Source organism: Phoenix dactylifera, chromosome 2 (assembly GCF_009389715.1).
Source record: "Phoenix dactylifera cultivar Barhee BC4 chromosome 2, palm_55x_up_171113_PBpolish2nd_filt_p, whole genome shotgun sequence".
Taxonomy (NCBI): Eukaryota; Viridiplantae; Streptophyta; class Magnoliopsida; order Arecales; family Arecaceae; genus Phoenix; species Phoenix dactylifera.
The window spans coordinates 9,097,728-9,116,297 of record NC_052393.1 but is presented as its reverse complement, the minus strand read 5'-3'; the positions used below and the strand labels follow the sequence as shown (position 1 = coordinate 9,116,297).

Here is an 18,570-nt window from a genome sequence, read left to right as displayed (position 1 = left end):
GAAAAATTGATTGAGCGGTGGCTAGAGCAAGCAACGCTGCTAAGATACAGTAGCATCAGGGACAAAATTCAAGAATATCATGAACACAGCAACCACTTCTAAAATCTACAAATATATCAAAGATCTTGTAATCCGCATCATCTTCATACATATCACAGTAAGAAACCTTGTTACCAGAACAAAGTTGATGTTCTTCAACAACTGCCTTAAATTAGTTTGTGATAAATCATTACCAAGACATGCTTTACTACTAACGTTGCCTCATGAAATTGGTGTTGTGTTAGAAGTATCAAACTTTACTGGATGAAATTGATCGTTCACCAAGTTCAAACAGCAAAAACACAATCTGAAGAAAAAGAAACCCTTCATTTTCGTCAAAACCACCTGGATTTCCTGCACTCATACTGTAGCAAAACAACTCGTAAAACCCTAATATCTTTGTATGTATGACTGTACATATATTTACGACTTGTCAGCAGCAGACTCTAGTAACTGGGGTTCATGACATGGTAGCCAAGCACGATCACACAGGGCTGGAATTTGTGAAGGCCGCACAAAAAGCCTTCTTCAATGCAGAAACAACAGCATACAACACCAAAACCATTACAAATTTCTTTGAGGCCAGCACCCTCAAATTGATCCTCATCCGATGCATTCTCATGAACTTTATTACTGCATGGCCAAACAGCCCAAGCCAGGAACTCAAAAGGGCTAGCATCATATAGAGAGCCTCCTTTGGTCCTCCCACAGTGCCAGGTTCATCATGACCCACCTCCACGTATGTTGGGCCTGCAGAATCATTATCATCAACTCGATAAAGGCCAAGAGATTCATTCAACCAGTCAGACAATCTGACCAAAAGTCTTGCTAGCCATGCTACTTCAGTGTCTGAGATTGGCCTCCTCATCCAATCGCCTTTATATTTCACATCAGCCCATGTACGTTTCCCCACTCCTGGATGCTTAGGAGTGAATATCTCACGTCCATATTGCAGGTCATTTGTGTCTTCGGATAAGATGGGTGTCAAAGACTTCCTGATGGGGCCCCCAAAAAGGATATTCATCTGGGATCTCATTGAATCCAATGCCTGGAGGTTATGCGAGACGTCCCCAGAAACAAGTCGGATTTCATGCTCAGCGCGCAGCACAAACAGCTGGAGCATCAACCACAATAGACAAGAATTTACAAATTTATTAGCAATATCTTTATCAACTGAGGAAAAATAGAAAGATCAACGAAACTACTATAAACAGGATTATTAATTTTGAAAATGCCAAAACAGATCAGAAATAACATTAGCTAAGATCAGAAGCAATACAGAGGTACAGCAGTAACATGTCAACTACTACCCAGTAAAAATGTAATAACCTAGGCTTTCTAAGCTGATACCATAATCTCCCTAACTCTGAAGAACTCTTAAAGCAAATTCAATGCCCTTTGGGTTGACTATATACATCACATAATGCCTAACCTTCAATTTTTGTTCTATCTAATCACTATACTCCATCTCAGCTCACCAAAGTTCTATGTCAATGTAATTTAGCAAAAAGTCATATAAGCTGCCAGTGCAAGGTACAAAGATGGTAATGATGGTTGCTTCACAAGCAGAGCAGGTACCTGCAGTAATTTATAAGCTCCATCTTCGCCATCACCAAAAAGTCTCAAATCACGGTTCCAGTTCTCATGTAAGAAAGACCCATCTGCATCACTTTCACATAGACCGTCCTCCCAATCCTGACATCAAAACATAAAAATGGACATATGTCGTCATCAGACAGATTAAATGCTAGCTCAAGCAGGAAACTTGCCAAACACACCAACTTAGAGAAAAAAACAATTACGAGAAGAGAAGGTAATATTAGAAAAAAAAACAGAAATATAGACTTGGAAACACATATAGATTACTATCTCTCATTTTTAAATTATTAATGAAAACTCATGCAAGGGTCAAAACAATTTATTACCAGCAACTGTTCACGAATTGATGGTACATATTTATATACTTCATCAGAAGAATATGAAGAAGGCCCAACTGGTTTAGAATGATATGCAGCGTCAACTTTCCGAAGGAGTTCCAGCAGCTCTCTGGATGAAGTCAAGATGTTTAGCACCTGTGGAACAGGTCACATGACAATCCTGATCAAAACTAGGACAAGATGAACGGGTTAAAGCCATAGTCCATTTTTTTGAACTAGCATATTTATGTAGTGTAATAATGATATAAGCACAAGAAAGGCAAACCAACACAAGCATCCCCTATTCTCTTTTATTAATTAATCAAGAGCTACTTTGTTCTTCAGTCAATAAGGCACAACTACATCAAATACGCATTCACTGCAAAGCCTAAGAACAATAAAATTATGCTGAATTGAATATGAATACTAGCAGAGTTTGCTTAGCCAATATCAAAATTTCAAGAGAACATTTGCTGATCAAAAATATGTGTAAGAATGAATAAATAAATTGCACATCAGTCCTCTAGACATGGCAGAAATGGATTATTTGGATTTGAGAGATAATTTTGCTAAGTTTATCACAGTCTTCAAAATGAACTCTGCTAACTTGCAAGGCAGTTGCTTTTAGGTATGGCAGCAACTTTGGAGCTTCCTGCAAATCCAACAAGATACAATGCATAAACAGTTAGGGATTTGTGGGTCATTATGGATCAGCCACAAGTCACATTGAAGTTGAACATTTTGGGCATGAGTACCAGCTATCTGACCCACTGGTTCATTATTATAGCAATAATTTCAAGTGAGCTTTTAAAAGTTGGTTTTACCATTTTTAGATAGAAAAATAAGGGTTATGCCACCTAATACTGCAAATGATTGAATGCAGATTGTGGAAAATAGATATTAATCTTACCTAGCTCCCATCTTGTTTAACGGAAAAGAAGACACTGTCAAGCTAGTCTCACCAAAGTTGTCATTCATTAGCATCTTTCTTAAGACATAATTAAATTAGCGTATTCAGTGAACTTTAATAGTACCTATTTAGGGAAAGCTGCGTCCCAAACAGCATTTTCTTATACACCCAAGGACTTGTTCTACAAAGGCATCCTTCCATTTAAGAAATACAAGAGTAGAGATAATAACAAGCAGCCTTTCATCATAATTAACTTTTTTCTTATGATTTGCTGATATTCAAGCATGCCAACAAGAACTTGGAGCTCCAACCACTACAAATACCTAATGGGTCTTTTCAACTTATGCACCAATATCTAGTTTTGATGTCTCAAACACCAAAGAGTCTTCTCTCAATAACCTCCACTTTCCAATTCTTGTTGAGATCTGTTCCTTCAATCGAATGTCATGTTTTGGTCCTTGCCAACTGATAGGCAAAAAAGCAAGCATCTTTCCTACAAGAAAATATAGCTTCTTAAACTGTCAAGCTATAAATTCTCAAGCTTGGTAGTAAGAAGAATTGAAGTAGAGTTCACTGCACAATCCCCAAATATTAGATTCCTGCATCCATCACCACCAAGATTTTTCTTAAACTTACTATAATGCCCAAATAGTGCTTTCATGATTATCATGATTATGATGATTCTGTAAAAAAAAAAAAGTAACTATGATGAGTTATTGTTAATTTTCCTCTTCACTGTTTGTACAATATATGAATGTCAATCTACAATTATACAAGTTATATAACAGGAAATTTCCTTAATCTTGAAGGCATTTCCTGCTAAGTTCTTCATAGAGAATGCTTGAAACCTTGAATCAAAAGCAAACCACCATGTGAAAACCATTATCATTTGAATGGAGAATCCTTTCAGAACTTCCATATGCCAGCAACAGTGTTATCAGGTCCCCTAATTGGAGACTAGTGAACAATCAAACATTTATCCCCATGAGAAGAAGGCCTCATAAAGAATATGCATAATAAGAATAATGATCAAATACAACAAAATGCTCAATATTATTATTGAGTAACCTTCCACATTTGTAGAAGCACTGAAAAGCAAAACCAGTACAACCACCCTTTAAATCTATTGTGCTTTTTTCTATTGCAATATTAGCCCATGCAACACTTAAGACAGGATATGAATGCAGCTTTACTAATTGCATGTATGATTGAAGTTTTATTGTCAGTGAAGAGGCCACTAGTTTCTACCGGTAGAACTATTTTGCAAGGTTAATACCAAGGTATTAGGAAATCAGATTAAAATGCAGACATGGTGGATGAGAATAGCCTTCAACAAAAAAGAAAAAACCGATCCCTTTGCTTAGTCGCAAACACTGTGGCTGAGTAATACTGTCAAATTAAAAGACTTGTTCATCCATTTGTAAGTGATGAAATGGATCAAGTGGAAGGCTTTGAAGATGTCTGTCTTATGACGTATCTCAACTATACTGGAAGGAAAGAAAAAAAAAACGAAGGCATGTTTACCAAAGCTTTCCTTGTCTAATGCCGAGATTAGTCGAATGAGAAGGGTTATGCAACTGTCGCTTAAACTATATATAAAAACATGTTTCTAAGAAAGGTGAAAAGAAGCGATATAAAAATTAAAAAAAAAAGAGAGAACAATAGTAATAAAAGAAAAGGATTGCATAATTTTTTTGAAATATGAAACCGTGAACTAGTAACAGCAAGAACAGCAGTAATAGTCAAGACACTAGATGTTGATATATAGGGATGTAATAGTTCAAGATGAATTTAACAAAACTATGAGAACTTATATGATTGCATTCAAGAAATTAAGTTGAAAAGTGAATAAAAGCAGCAGATCGGAATGGGTGTAGAAAAACTTAAGGCATTTCTTGGGTTTCTAGTAAGTTGCATGATTTTAGTAAAAGGTTGAACACTTGGGTATTGTTGTGCAAGAATGAGAGTCACTGCTTCAATAACATATTTTCGTCTACATGTATGTGTGTTTAAGACAGACACGCGCACACAGAGAGAGAGAGAGAGAGTTTACGGGTCCATGGTTTTGATAATACGGAACGAAGGTGCAACCATTCTCATCAAAGCTTGTGAGAGAGGGAATGGTGTCTGGAAGGATATAATACAGTCAAATGAGTGGTGAACATTTTGTATTTGATAACGGGAGAGTTTAAAAATTATAACATCAATCTTGTTTTTATACCCCCTGAAAATATGTTCATATAAAAGCTGAGTCATTACTCATTAGCATAATAAAAGAAATTGCATGTTTCAAGCAATAATAAACCACAATCGAACATGAAGATAAAAAGAAAAACAGATGAAAGGTAACAGAAGAGATTCATATGTATCATATCTCAAGAGAAAGTTTACACCTATAAAAAGATGGTCTATTGCAGTTATTTTCTCTTGACAGCTTATTATGTGCTAGAATGCAACAAATAATTGAGAACCAATGTGCATGCAATGTCAACTTGGTGAAGGACTTACAATATGAATTGGAGATTTGGATTGACAAGTAACAAAAATCATAGATTTTAAGTGTAAGCTAATAGACTGGATGGAAACTATGACACGATTATGAGGTTTTCATGCATTTTGAGTGGTTGTGTTATGTGTTAACAGATTTACTGAATGAAGGAGCACTTTGTCAAAGAAGTGAGTTGCAAAATCAAGTGTTGGCAAAAACACAACAAAAATCAGTTTTTGGACTGTATGCAAGTCTAAAAGATATCAGTAGAGTCCAGGATCCTACTTTAAAAACCTATGCAGAGATTGCAGGATTTAAACAGGTCAGCTAGGGCAAATTGCTCTTATTTAAATATCTATACTTCTAAGGTAGAAAAAGGAGGTTCAAAACTGGCATTAAAAAGGAACATATCAAAGAACTTTGATTATGCAATGCTTGTAGAGATAGATGCCAGGAAAGCCTACTTATTCAGCATTCGTACTAGTTCCATTTTCTTACGAGACAAAAAGTGATACCTAAAATTGCACGCACAACATCGTTACCTATTTAAGTGAATTCTATCATTATTAAAAAGACTGATAAGCTTGATAGAAGATGATAAATGTCACCTACACTTGTATCATGTTTGAGTAAAATCCAATTCCTAAAAAAAATCATAGCAAACTTAATGACATGATTAAGAAAAAAAGGGTGTTCTTATAACAATACTCCATGCAATTTGATGCTATATATATATATATATATATATATATATATATATATATATATATATATATATATATATATATATATATATATATATATATATATATATGGATATACGTATATACATATGGATATACGTATATACATATGTGTATACGTATATACATATGTGTGTGTATATATATATATATATATATATATATATATATATATATATGTATGTATATACATATATATATATAATAAAAGAAAATTGCCCAGGATCACGTTAATACACATATCCTTCAAAAAAAAAAAAGTTTCTTTCAGACCTCAACCATCTTTGCACATGGAAGCTGCATGTGAATTACACTTTTCTGATACCTATATTGCTCTATTGTATCTACAACATAACAACTATCACATAAGTAGACACTTAGATACATAAATGCACAGCATGGACCAGTTCTCCACCAGATTACATGTACTAATATGGCATGCAATATAAAGCAAAAATCTGAAAATGCACCAGCTTTAAACTCTAAAGTAAATGGTAAAAGATTCGATAGCAAAGGAAGAATAGCAAACCTGTGAAACCATCTGAATCACAGACTCCACATTTGCATGGAGAAACTTGTGTGCGAACCCAAGAAAATGCACAACTAGCGAGCTGTAGAACAGATAACTGGACAACACATAGCTTTGCCAAGCAGGTGAGTATAAAGATTTTACTCGGTTCCCTTCTTTATCTTCCTTAATTTTCCCAAAGTTCTCCTTTCTCAAACTTCCCGGATTCTGGGCAGCTCCCTGTGTGTCAAACTCAACAAAATCTTCTGGACTAGTCTTCCATGGCTCCATATAGGTCACCCACAAAGAGAACACCTGGGCAGCATTCTTAATAGAAGCTCCCATTGGGCAAAACAGAAAAGTCCTCAATATAAACCTATACAAAGGCCTCTGCATCACTGAGTTCCAAGAACCGAAAGAATTATCACCAGGAACCATCATAGCCCTTGACTGAACAACATCCACAGAACCCTTCCTCACAGGACTTCCACCATACACCGTCTGGTCATTCCCTTCATCGTTGGGAGCAGTAAACCTACAAATCAGATAATTCACGAATAACTTCAACACTTCTCCCAATCCAGCAGTAGGAGGAGTCTCACCCAAAACTGGTCGATAAGGGAATGACAATACAAGAGATTGGGACACACGCACTGGCAAAGGCGAGAAATCGTTATCGACCATCCAAAAGTGTATAAAAGTGTGCACCAAGAACTCGGCTTGCAAGAAAGCAGAACCATCGTAGCTCAATGAGTAATGAAGAAGAGAACTGCGGTAGGGCTGGTAAGATCCCAGACCATACTTCGGCACAAAAGCTCGGAGGTAAGCGTAAAGAAGACGGAGGTACAAGCTACATTCTGCCTTCTGCCCTGGCCGGCGACTCGAGCTTGAGAGGACCGAGAGGGACGAGGTCCAATTCTCCAACCTAAACCTCCGGCCCTTCCGATCATTGATGGCACGATCAGCTTTCTCGCTATTTCCTCGACAAACGGGATAGTACGCGAACCAGAACATATAGTATTCAAAGACATTGAGCTGGAGCTGGCGCGATCCCTGGATCTTGTCCTCCTTGACCCTGTTCCTGAAGAGAGCGCACAGATCGGAGAGGACGGAGGAGGGTTTATCACTCTGGAGGGCGAAGCGCATCCATTGAGGGAGGTGCTCGAGGGGGAAGACATACTTGACCAGGGCGTGGTGATCGACGGAGGAGATGGAGGAGAGGAGAATGCCCTGGGGGGAGAGTAGGTCGGAGATGGAGGCGGCGAGGTGGGGATCGGCAGAGGCACGGTCTATCCAGGCGGAAGAGGAGGAGGAGAGGGAGGGGGAGGAGGAGGGGCGACGGGGGGAGTCGTCGAAGCCAAAGAGGCGGCAGAGGAGGGCGGGGAAGGTGATGGAGAAGAAGGCACGGGACTGGTCGGAGGCGTGGCGGCGGAGGAAGGCGTCGACGGCGGAGCAGGCGGCGGCGATCTGGGGCGGGGAGGTGGCGGCGAGGACGGAGGCGGCGAGGTCTTGAGCGCGGTTCTGGGCGTCCATGGGAAAGGAGGAGCGTGGGGTCATAAGAATGGGAAGGGGGAGGGGTCTAGGGTTTGGAAGAAGGAAGGGTTGAGCTCGTAGGCTAAGGTAAAGAAAGGGGATTTGAAGATTTAAATGAGGAGGGCAAGGAAGATCGAATGGCGCTCTCCAGTCGTGCCGGTGCGGCAGCGCCCGTTCGGCGCGCCGTGTTCGGGAAGCATCCACGAGGCTGCGGACGTGGCGGTCGCGGTGTGCTCCGAGATTGCTTATCTGGACCGTTTGATAGCAGGTTTTGCCGTGCGCGTGACGCTTGGCCTTCTGAGTCCAAATGAAGTTCCCCACTGACAATTTTTTTTACAACTTTGAAGAATAAGTCACTAAGGCCCCCAGATGAGTAAAAAAATTAAAAAAAAAAACTATTTTAATTTTTTTAAAAAGTTAAACAATTTTTTGGTTGGAGCTTCCTCTAAAAATATTTTTAGACTCGATCAAAAAACTATTTTGAGGTATAAAATTTATTCTTTTGAACCAAAATAATTATAAAAAATTAATAATATTAATATATAATGATAATAATTATAATATTTTATACCTTTATTATTATATTATACTATAAATATTATATTATATTACATTATATCATAATACATTAATATATTATGTTATATAATATCAAATTATGTTATATTCTTATGCTATAGTATACAACATTATATTACTATATTTTAATAATATTATATTACATTATAAGAATATTATACTATGTTATATATTTATGTATTAATATATATTATAATTTATTATACTATGTTGCATAATACTATGCAATGTTTTTTATAGTCATTTTGTTATACCAAAAATATTTTTTTAGTTCATTTACCAAACACATATTAAAGTCTCAAAGCGTCTTATAAATATAGTTATCAAACAATAAATATTTTTTTATAAACTTTTTACTTCAAAAGGCTCTATTTAAAAAGTTTTACTTTCGAAAGTTTTACTGCCAACAGCTCTACTGAGCGGGATCAATCTCCCAAAATTTATTATGGCTTCCATTTCCCAATAACAACCTTGATTTTAAGGGACAATGTTTGATTCACAGATCCCTTTTGCTTGAATGCTGGGCAACCACCTAAGAACCCATGAAATTCCCATCTGTCTCAACTTACACAAGCATGATTCAAGGGTTGCCATTGCCCACAACCCTCTCTAGTCGATTATTTGCCATTTTTTCAAGCTAAGAGGAACCAGCAAATAAAATAAACCACATCCTTTGACCGGATTTATTTGAATACTAGTTTAACTCAGTATTTTCCAATTATAAATAAGGTAGTTTAGGGTTTATTGCTGAGAAGAGATGAGAGACTTGGGAAATGCTTCCATACGCCCCCTTGTTTGGCAACTCCATATTCGGCAACAATCTCCATATTCGGCAACAAACTCCATATTTGGCAACAAAGTCCATATTCGTTAAGGAGATCATGCTCCTTAATCCCACATACTATCCACTCCATGGCCACAGTAGGAAACTTGTGCTTTCTGAAATACTAACATGCTTCCTTCTCATGACGCTGGAGGGTCTTTTGGGCCTTGAGCCCAGCCCGGACAAGGGTTGCTCCAATTGTGAGCAAAGTGCGCCTGGGTCTGATGCGACATGGAAATGGAAATGAAATTAGGATAAGAAAAGGGAGAAAGAAAGAAAGAAAGAAAGAAAGAAAGAAAGTGAAAGCATAAAAGTTAGGGACCATGCACATAAAACGTCCTATAAAAGTTCCAACAAAAAAAAAAAAAATCTATGTTCCAAAAATATTATTCAATGTGCATTTTGAGAAAATGCCTCACAAAAAGCAGAAATTTTTTTTTTTTGCATGAATATTCTTCTAAAAAATTAAATTTGCATGAATACTTTCTTAAATTTTATATTTATTTCTGTACCATCATAAAACACTATTTTTTACACAAATGCTCCTAATATAATGGTTATTTTAAAGTCGTTAATAAAAATCATATTTATTTTAATTAAAATAAAATAAAATTTTGAAATTACATCACGATCGTCTTATAAATGTTTTTTTTTACACATCTACCCAATAAGAATATTGTAGTCATTTTAATTTGAAACAGTTAATTTTTTAATGGCATTAGGTGGTGTGTGTATATATATATGTAAAAATAAGAATAGAAAAGGATAGAATAGCAAAACAAGTATTTTATGAGGATATACATACAAATATTAATTTTGAAAGGGTATTCATATAAAATTTGATATTTAGAAAGGTATCCATGCAAAAAAAAATCTGAAGCAAAATCTACAAAAATTTATGGACCCAGGGAATTCAAACCTAGCAACAGAGGCCAATATTCAGTTGTGAAAGTCACTTGAATTATCTTCACTTGAAAATGAAGGAATCATCATTCATCAAGTGGTCCTCTTCTTCTTTCGGTGAATATATGGTTCAAAAGGAGCATGCTATTGAGCAGAAAATACTATCATACATGACAGTGGTGTAAGACTTCAGAGAAGACAGGCAATATAGTTTGACAACAATCAGCAGCAAGTGATTGACAACGAGTACGTGATGCTTAGAAAAGAAGATAAAGCTTGGTATTAGACCCCTATTTTAATTAAAGCTTGTGTAATAGGAACAGAATTTTTAAGTAGAGTTGATAGAAATAGAAGCAGAGCTGACAGAAATAACTTAGATATCACTTTCTCTGGGATATTGACTACATTATGCAAAATAAGAACTAGAATGAGCAGGATTCAAATGAAGCAACTCATTCAGAAAAGAAAAAAAATGAATCGACTAAAACGATTGAAGCAAGTCCAGAAAACTATGGATTTACGACTCCTGGAAAAAGAGACCTCTCATTTTGTGCTGTGTAGGATACAGAAACCTGCAGGCATTCCAAATGTCATATACATTAAAGAATATGACATGCATTTCAGCATTTCATACATACATCAGAAAAAATATGACATGCGTGACAGAATTTTTTATTATTGATTCAACCGGACTGTGAATATAACTATTAGTCTATTAAACGGAGGTTACTGAAGAAATTATAAGATAATAGAAAATGTTAGCCAGGAAGAGGATATTAGCTTGCATTAACTTCACAGTGAATGCTAAATGTGCTATCAACGACCATCCTTCCGTCTCCTGTCTGCAGAGAGGAAAGAGAGGTACAAATGTCTGGCTTTGATATGGATATATATTTGAATTGGATGCGCATCAGATACTTCGATACTTAACTTCTTTTTTTCAGCTTTTACCGATAGATGGATAATTTAACTCTTCTAATAATGAGTTCAACTCACCATAGTAATGTTCAAAGCGATAATTTTTTCTTAGGGATTGGTGGAGGATGCAGACATTGAAATAACCATGCAAGATATCCTTTTTCTTGAATCTCTCAGCAAATTAGGAAGTTTGAAGGACCATGACAAATAATCTATGGGACCTCCAATTTCCAACTTCTCTGTGATCATCAGTACCAAAATAATTCTCCTTATAATTCTCTAGCAGATGGTAGCTGGACATATTCCAATTTACTAAATCCCAATAATTACCTCTTCTTGATAAATGAAATCCAGTTGCGGGCAATACTTGTGAAGACCCGTATGGATATGTGTTTAGTCTCACATCGATTATTCGCTGAGAAGATGTTATACAAGACTAAGAAACTTCAAAAATACCTTTCGAGTAGCCTTTTTGGATAAGGTCCTAAATTATGACAAATGGTATCAGAGCGAACTCGGATCATAGCCTACATGGACTAGAAGACACTACAGCATGGGTGTTCTCTCTTCCATCTCTCTTTTTTTTTATTATTTTTTTGATTGATGATGTAAATTACCTCTGTCCAGAGAGGATGGTCCTACCATTCACAACCTATTCGTGGATAGTAAATTCACATCCGATCAGGGCCTTGTGAAACAAAGAATACAACTTAATTGCCTCAGCCATCATAGAGACAAGCGCATAGTCTTACATAGTTCTTAACTTTATCCAAGATAAATCTTAAAGGTTTTATGATCCCAAAATGCATCTAATTATTATTTAATTCCATAACCAGTGAAAGTTGGATGAGATGGTTGCCAATGAAAACACTTTAAACTAAAGAAGATTCCATTGGATGCTAGCGATTATTGCATTTCCTGTTCTCATTTGAGGTTTCTCACATATACAGGAAAGTTAATAGTATTGCTGACTAACTGGATGGCATCTTATGTAACTAATTATATATGATCAACATTATAGAATTCTAGAACACATCTTCCTATTTTATTCAATATTTTATTTGTTGATTCTTATGGATGCACTTATACTCACTTGGTTTAATTTATCCATTTTACTAGGAGAAATGAAAATTTCCATGGGTAGAGTTATTAGCTGCTGAAAACCAAGGTTGGGCACCTATGAGGGCACACCTGAGCCTGGTTCAACTCTGGTTAATATGGGAGTTATTTTTATAGTGATAACTACTTGGTGTAGTTACTACAACTCTCATAAACTTTTTAAAACTTTTCCAACCACTTTTGATACACTACAGGAAAAAGGAACAATGCCAATGCATAGATGCTGATGCTAGATAGAAGCGTCGATAATTTTCGCTCCAGCGCCAAAATTTGCCAACACTTCTAAGTTACGTCAGCAGAAAACAATGCTAAATTAGGGGAGCGTGGAAAGTAAGATGTCTGATGATGCTTAAAAGCATCGTCGGAGGCTAAAAGAATAAGAAACCGTAAAGTGTCGTCGGAGGTAAGAGTGATAGTGGGGAGACAATGCTAAAAAGCGTCGTCAAACTCCCTATGATGCTCCACTACCAATCCTTATAAAAAACCCAATCCCCCCTTAGCCGCTCACACACACACACACACACACACACACACACACAGAGGAGGAGGAGATGGAAATCCTAGCCCTAGATCCCGCCGTCTCCGAGGCTGTAAAGGTGATCTACGCCTTGGGAGGCGGGAGGCAAAGGCAGAGGAGAAGGATGATGCAGGAGGGGAGGTGGACGCCCGTGCCAACGATTTCATCAACTAATTTAGGCAACAACTTGAGCTTCAACAAATTGACTCCATCGTGAGGTACAAGGAGATGCTCAACCGTGGGTTGGGATTTTCGCGTCTAGTTTTCACTTCAATGGGTCATCTAGTATTTCTTCTTATAATGTCAGGATGCCACAAAACTAGGAAATCAATTGTTTTATTGTTGATACTAGGCCTTCTTCCTTTGGCAACTAGAGCTTTCCTAAAATGGGATTAGATGTTGCAATTTGTAATTTGTAAATAAAACCCCAGGTGGGGTTAGAAAATCTTTTGTAGTTTATTGTAATTTGTAAAAAAAACATTATTGATGAGATTATATATAATTTATTATAATTTGTAAAAAAAATATCATTAGCACCCAGATGAGATTATATGCTCTTTTGTTGTGGCATCTTATTGATGGAGTTTATAAAAGAAACATGTTTCTGGGCTTGAATTTTGTGAGCATAATCATGTTGTTTCATCGACAACAAACCTTCCAATTTTTGAAAGAATATTAGGGATGAGGTTGCTCGACAAAGGCTGACGCTTATAAGCCAAGATAGCTTGATGCTTAAAAGCCCAAGATAGCCAAGATAGCAATTTTTGACAGAAGCCAAGATAGCTTGACGCTTAAAAGCATCGGCAAAGTCTTCCATTTTTGCCGACGCTTTCAAAAAGCGTCCGCAAAAAAAATGTCCACTCTCCTCCCACCGACGCTTTTAAAAGCGTCGGCACCAAAATTACCACTCTCCTCCTATCGACGATTTCAAAAAGCATCAGCAAAAAAATTTTTCACTCTCCTCCCACCGACGCTTTTAAAAACGCCGGCACCAAAATTACCGATGCTTATAAGCGTAGGTATTGACTTTAAAAAGCACCAAAAAAGATAAAATTTTTTGTAGTGATAATAGGAAAGGGATCAGAAATGGAAGAGGCCATGGATGGAATATCCTCTCTCTCACCAATCTCTCTCTACCATCCATGAACCTAAAAGACTCTTGGATTGTGAAAAAGGTTTTCTTTTCAATTATAAATTGATTCTTGAATGCAAATTCGTGCTGCAATAAGTTCGAGGATCTTCAAGAATATGACAAGCCCAGAGCATATAATCCTTGCCAAAGAAAGATCCAGGAATATTGATCTAGCACTTCCAAAAGGTGTATTATCGATCTTCCTTCCGATTGGAGATTTCATTTCTTTCATTGGTAGGCTAGTTAATTTTCATGTTTCTTAGGATTCTAAGGATGATGGACGTGCCATGAATTGGACCTTGATGGCCTCTTATAGCAACTTCTTATGCACTTGATATTAAGGCTTCCTTTTTATGCATAACATGGCCTATTGGGATATGATCATGGGACACGAGTTCTTAAATGGTTTCGACCCATGTTTTCAAAACTATTTTTCTCTCAACCAAGGCACTACATCATAAGATCTTGGCAAGGAGGGGTCAAATGCCCAATTTGGCCAAGAAGAGTCAGAGAAAAGATGTGACATGTCGCAATGTGGCACTGCTGTGGCAATGACCTATAGTAATAAATGATGTGACTGATCACTTGGTGTGCTCTAGTCCAATGGACTAAAACCCCTGTTGCCTTGTTGTTATTGGACAATCTTCAAGCCCCAAACACATGTCAGCACTTGATCAGGTCCATGATTTAGTTATTTGTCGAGTTTGACATATTCTGTTTCCTAAATTTTCTTTAGAAAATTTGAGAAAATTCATTTGAACTCCAATCAATATATTTTTTTCGATTTTTCTAATTTTACGTAGAATATAACAAAATATGAGAGAATTAATACAAATATGTCTTTGTATTATAACATCCTGTAACATTGTTAGAATATTATTGCTCGATTCAAGATATCACTACAAAATTATGTTGATGGCGTGTTATGCTAGTTATTAATTTTGTGTTTCATCTCATTTAACGTTGATTATGACTGCAACCAAGAGCATTGCCGCTAACCTCATCACGTTAAGAAACTGAACGAAGAAAAACTATGATGTTTCACATCATAAGCGCTTGCATTAGCTTTGTCATCTCGAGGTACACGACATGCTTGAAACAATGACAACTAATGCAAGAGCTTGAGTATGAGACCTAGCACAGATTAGATCAAGAAGCAGATCAGTCCTGGAAAAGAAAGGACTGTATTGCTTGCATCCTGCTATTGAGTAGCATAAGGAATGATACTACAATAGTAGTTTGGGATATAGTTAAATTATAATCTGGTGGCATGCACCTCCACCACTAGACTATGCTAGCTCACTCTAAAATTTGATGGTATAACAAGTACTATAGCTGATCCACGAGCAGGATATATCTTACAATCATGCCAAATATATTTAGTGAACTGAGAGCTGCAGGCCACAAGTTAACTGTAATTCGCTTCCTCCCCAATTTTTGAGAGTGCATATGCGTGAGCCTAAGCCACAATGGAGATTTTTGATGGGTACCTGTTTAACTGTTGTAACGTCCAGGTATGCTTCTCTTTCTTGGGTACCCCCACCTCTTGGTCATCTTAAGGTAAATTTTGATGGTGGTATGGCGATGGATAGAGCATCTGGTGGAGTGGGCTTTGTTATCAGAGACCATGATAGTAGACTGATTGCAGCTCGTGGACGGAGCATACCAGGCTTCACTGCTGTAAGGGCAGAGCTACGGGCAGCCTGGGAGGGCATCCTGTATGCGAGACGTGTGTTAGGCATCGATAGACTGTGCATTGAGGGAGACTCTGCCACAGTGATTGATTGGATATGGAGAGCAGATAGGTACGGCAATGATTACTCGCTGATTCGAGATACTCGCAAATTAGTACAGGAGTTGTCTGCAACCTAAATTGTTTATGTGTATCGAGAGGCAAATAGAACGTCTGGATGAGTTTAGCAGGTGTTTCCCATTTGTTGCATTGTTTACTTTCTTTTGATTTGGTAGGATGTATTCAAATTTAAGTTATTGGAAATGAAATGCCGTTTTGATCCAAAAAAAAAAAAAGATTTTTGATGATGTTGCCCGCCGTGTAACTCGAGGAGGAACCCTTCCATAATCTTTGGGAAAAAAAGAAGAAGATATAAGCACAACTTCAGAAAAGGATCCTTGAAAATGTAGCTTTCCTGGAGGGCAGGTCTTGCGAACCAGCTTAGCAGGAGGCAGCGAAGTCCTAGGCATGGTTCCGGGTGTCCATGCGATGGGTCATGGAGGCAGGAGAGCTAGGGTTTTTCGAAGCATAACCGAGCACTTCCTCAAAGCTAGTCAATCTCCGCCGCGGACTTTCGATCAGTAGAATTAAGGTCTCACTCGTTCTAGAAGGAAAATAGACGTACGTACTCGTGCATCAAGTATACTTCTTATGACTATACTATTTAACATAGGAAAAAACAGAGTTTACGAACTCCGCCGAGGATGTGGGCAATGCCCCTGACCGCCCGGTCTCTATGGTAGTCGAAGAACAGGAGATCAAATGGCTCGAGACGTGGCGAGTGCAGCAGTTACTGGAATTTTGTTGCCGGCGTCAATCGGCGGAAAGTGTCAAGTGGGATGCATTGGTGTCTCTTGGGAGGAGACGATGCACCCTTTGGGAAGAGAGGAGGAAGAAAAATTTGGATGAGAAGGAGCGATTGTTCGAGATTAATTTGAATTGCTTATACTCTCTCTCTCTCTCTCTCTCTCTCTCTCTCTTTCCGTCTCTCAACACATTAGAATCCGTTTCGCGCTTGCCAAAGAGTCGTATATATCCTTCGGACAGTGCCAAAGTTCAAACAACGCATCCGCCCACAACTTCCAGGCCATTCTCCAAGAGACGTTTAAGCTTCCCAAAGCCCACTATATATTCAAATCAATCCCACTCCTGCTCACTTCTCAACGCAATTTAATCATTTCTTCTCCCAAAAAAAAAATAGAACAGAACGCAACAAATAGCCATTCGTAGATCAGCCATGGGAATAGTAAATCCTGGACCTCTTGATCTTATGCTCTTCTACAAGATGGAGAGGGACTTCTATGACCGGCTTGTTAGAGAGCTGGGCCAGGTTCGAGAGAGCATAGAGCTTGTCATGGCCATGTGGCTCTGGTTTGAGTCCCTCGGGCACCACGACTTCATCCGGCACGTCGCCGCCTACCAGGACGACGTCATCCTCCGGTTCATCGCCGAGGGCGAGGCCTGTCTGGATCGCCTCATGCGCAACCGGGACTCAAGACGGAGCGAGGAGCTTCCCTTCACCAGTTCCCTCATGGCCGAGCCCATAGACCTCCGGTTCTTCGAGTACCACCGGGACATAGCATTCGACGGGGTGCGGCACTTCCTCGAGAATGTGTGCCGGATCATCTTCGACGATGCACCGATGGAGAGGGTTGCCAGAGATTCGAGCCACCCCGATCACCGGCGAGTGCTCTCGAGCGGCTTGCACGTTCGCAGGCTTTCAGCGGAGGCCTGCACCGAAGAGGAGGTCGAAGCAATGAGCGACATGGCTCCTGCTACGCCGCCGTCGTCGCGCTCCGCGTTGAACCCGATGGCTAGACCCTGGTCCCCGGAAACCGATCACACGCCGGAGGAGCAGAGGTCCATGTTCATCACCTTTTCCAAGGGATACCCTATCTCCAGAGAGGACATCAGCGACTTCTTTAAAACGTAAGTGTATATATATATATATAGTCCTAAACAAAGACTATACATATTACTACTATCGATCACTCCATCGTAAAAAAAAAAAAAGCTTGATTAATTTTGACGCTAGAACTTGTGGCAGGCGATATGGGCCGTGCGTGGAGACCGTGATGATAGAGAAGGCGCCGGCAAGTAACCAGCCGCTGTATGGGAGGCTGGTGTTTACGAGCATTGCGATGATCGCGGTGGTGCTGAACGGGCAGCAGACTGCAAAGTTTAGGATAAAGGGGAAGCATCTGTGGGCGCGGATGTATCTCCCTCGCCGGAACTAGGGTTTCTGGCGGCTTGCGCACGGCAGATTTGGTAACTGATCTTGTGAAGGAAATGGTCTCAGGTGTGACCATATCTATTAATCTATGATAAAATGATAAAATATCTCTGTGGGGCCTATTTTTCTTTGTTTTCTTTTTTTGGGCGAATGGCCTATAATTCTTTCTTTCTTTGGATAGAATATCTCTCTGAGTGAATATTTACAGTCTGTACTTAATCAAACCTCTGACTTTTATTCTAGAACGAGGAGGGACAATAACAAGTGTTGATGCATTGCAAAGGTCCATGATCAACGTTATCCTTAGTTAAATGGATCCCTAGGAATCAGCAAAGAAACAATATGGAAGATATTCAACATGCATTGATGCCATGCAAAGGTTACCTTTAGTTAAATGGATCTTTAAGAGTCAGCAAAGAACAATATATAGCTGTTGTTTTTGCGAGCCAGTCTTTAATTAAAAGTAAGAAGAGGAGC

At 38.5% G+C, this 18,570-nt stretch overlaps 2 protein-coding genes across 2 annotated transcripts; one reads left to right on the top strand and one right to left on the bottom strand.

The window, feature by feature from the left end:
- Nucleotides 1–116: 116 nt before the first annotated feature.
- LOC103717292 lies at nucleotides 117–8,363 on the bottom strand. Its single transcript, XM_039120331.1, has 4 exons — nucleotides 6,626–8,363; nucleotides 1,965–2,111; nucleotides 1,618–1,734; nucleotides 117–1,153 (listed from the first exon to the last, which is right to left on the bottom strand). The coding sequence occupies exons 1-4, from the start codon at nucleotides 8,159–8,161 to the stop codon at nucleotides 524–526; spliced, it is 2,430 nt and encodes an 809-aa protein (XP_038976259.1). The 5' UTR covers nucleotides 8,162–8,363; the 3' UTR covers nucleotides 117–523.
- Nucleotides 8,364–17,097: 8,734 nt separating this feature from the next.
- On the top strand, nucleotides 17,098–18,097 carry LOC103717295. The gene is made up of 2 exons (XM_008805617.2): nucleotides 17,098–17,789; nucleotides 17,908–18,097. The coding sequence occupies exons 1-2, from the start codon at nucleotides 17,098–17,100 to the stop codon at nucleotides 18,095–18,097; spliced, it is 882 nt and encodes a 293-aa protein (XP_008803839.1).
- Nucleotides 18,098–18,570: the final 473 nt, after the last annotated feature.

What these genes read in the sequence shown, in the direction of transcription:
- LOC103717292 (XM_039120331.1), bottom strand. Translation starts at nt 8,161, where the DNA reads ATGACCCCACGCTCCTCCTTTCCCATGGACGCCCAGAACCGCGCTCAA. An exon ending in CAATTCGTGAACAGTTGCTG is followed by an intron (nt 1,735 to 1,964) that starts GTAATAAATTGT and finishes TTTTGATGTCAG; the next exon opens with GATTGGGAGGACGGTCTATG. An exon ending in GAGCTTATAAATTACTGCAG is followed by an intron (nt 1,154 to 1,617) that starts GTACCTGCTCTG and finishes TTGATGCTCCAG; the next exon opens with CTGTTTGTGCTGCGCGCTGA.
- LOC103717295 (XM_008805617.2), top strand. Translation starts at nt 17,098, where the DNA reads ATGGGAATAGTAAATCCTGGACCTCTTGATCTTATGCTCTTCTACAAG. An exon ending in ATCAGCGACTTCTTTAAAAC is followed by an intron (nt 17,790 to 17,907) that starts GTAAGTGTATAT and finishes AACTTGTGGCAG; the next exon opens with GCGATATGGGCCGTGCGTGG.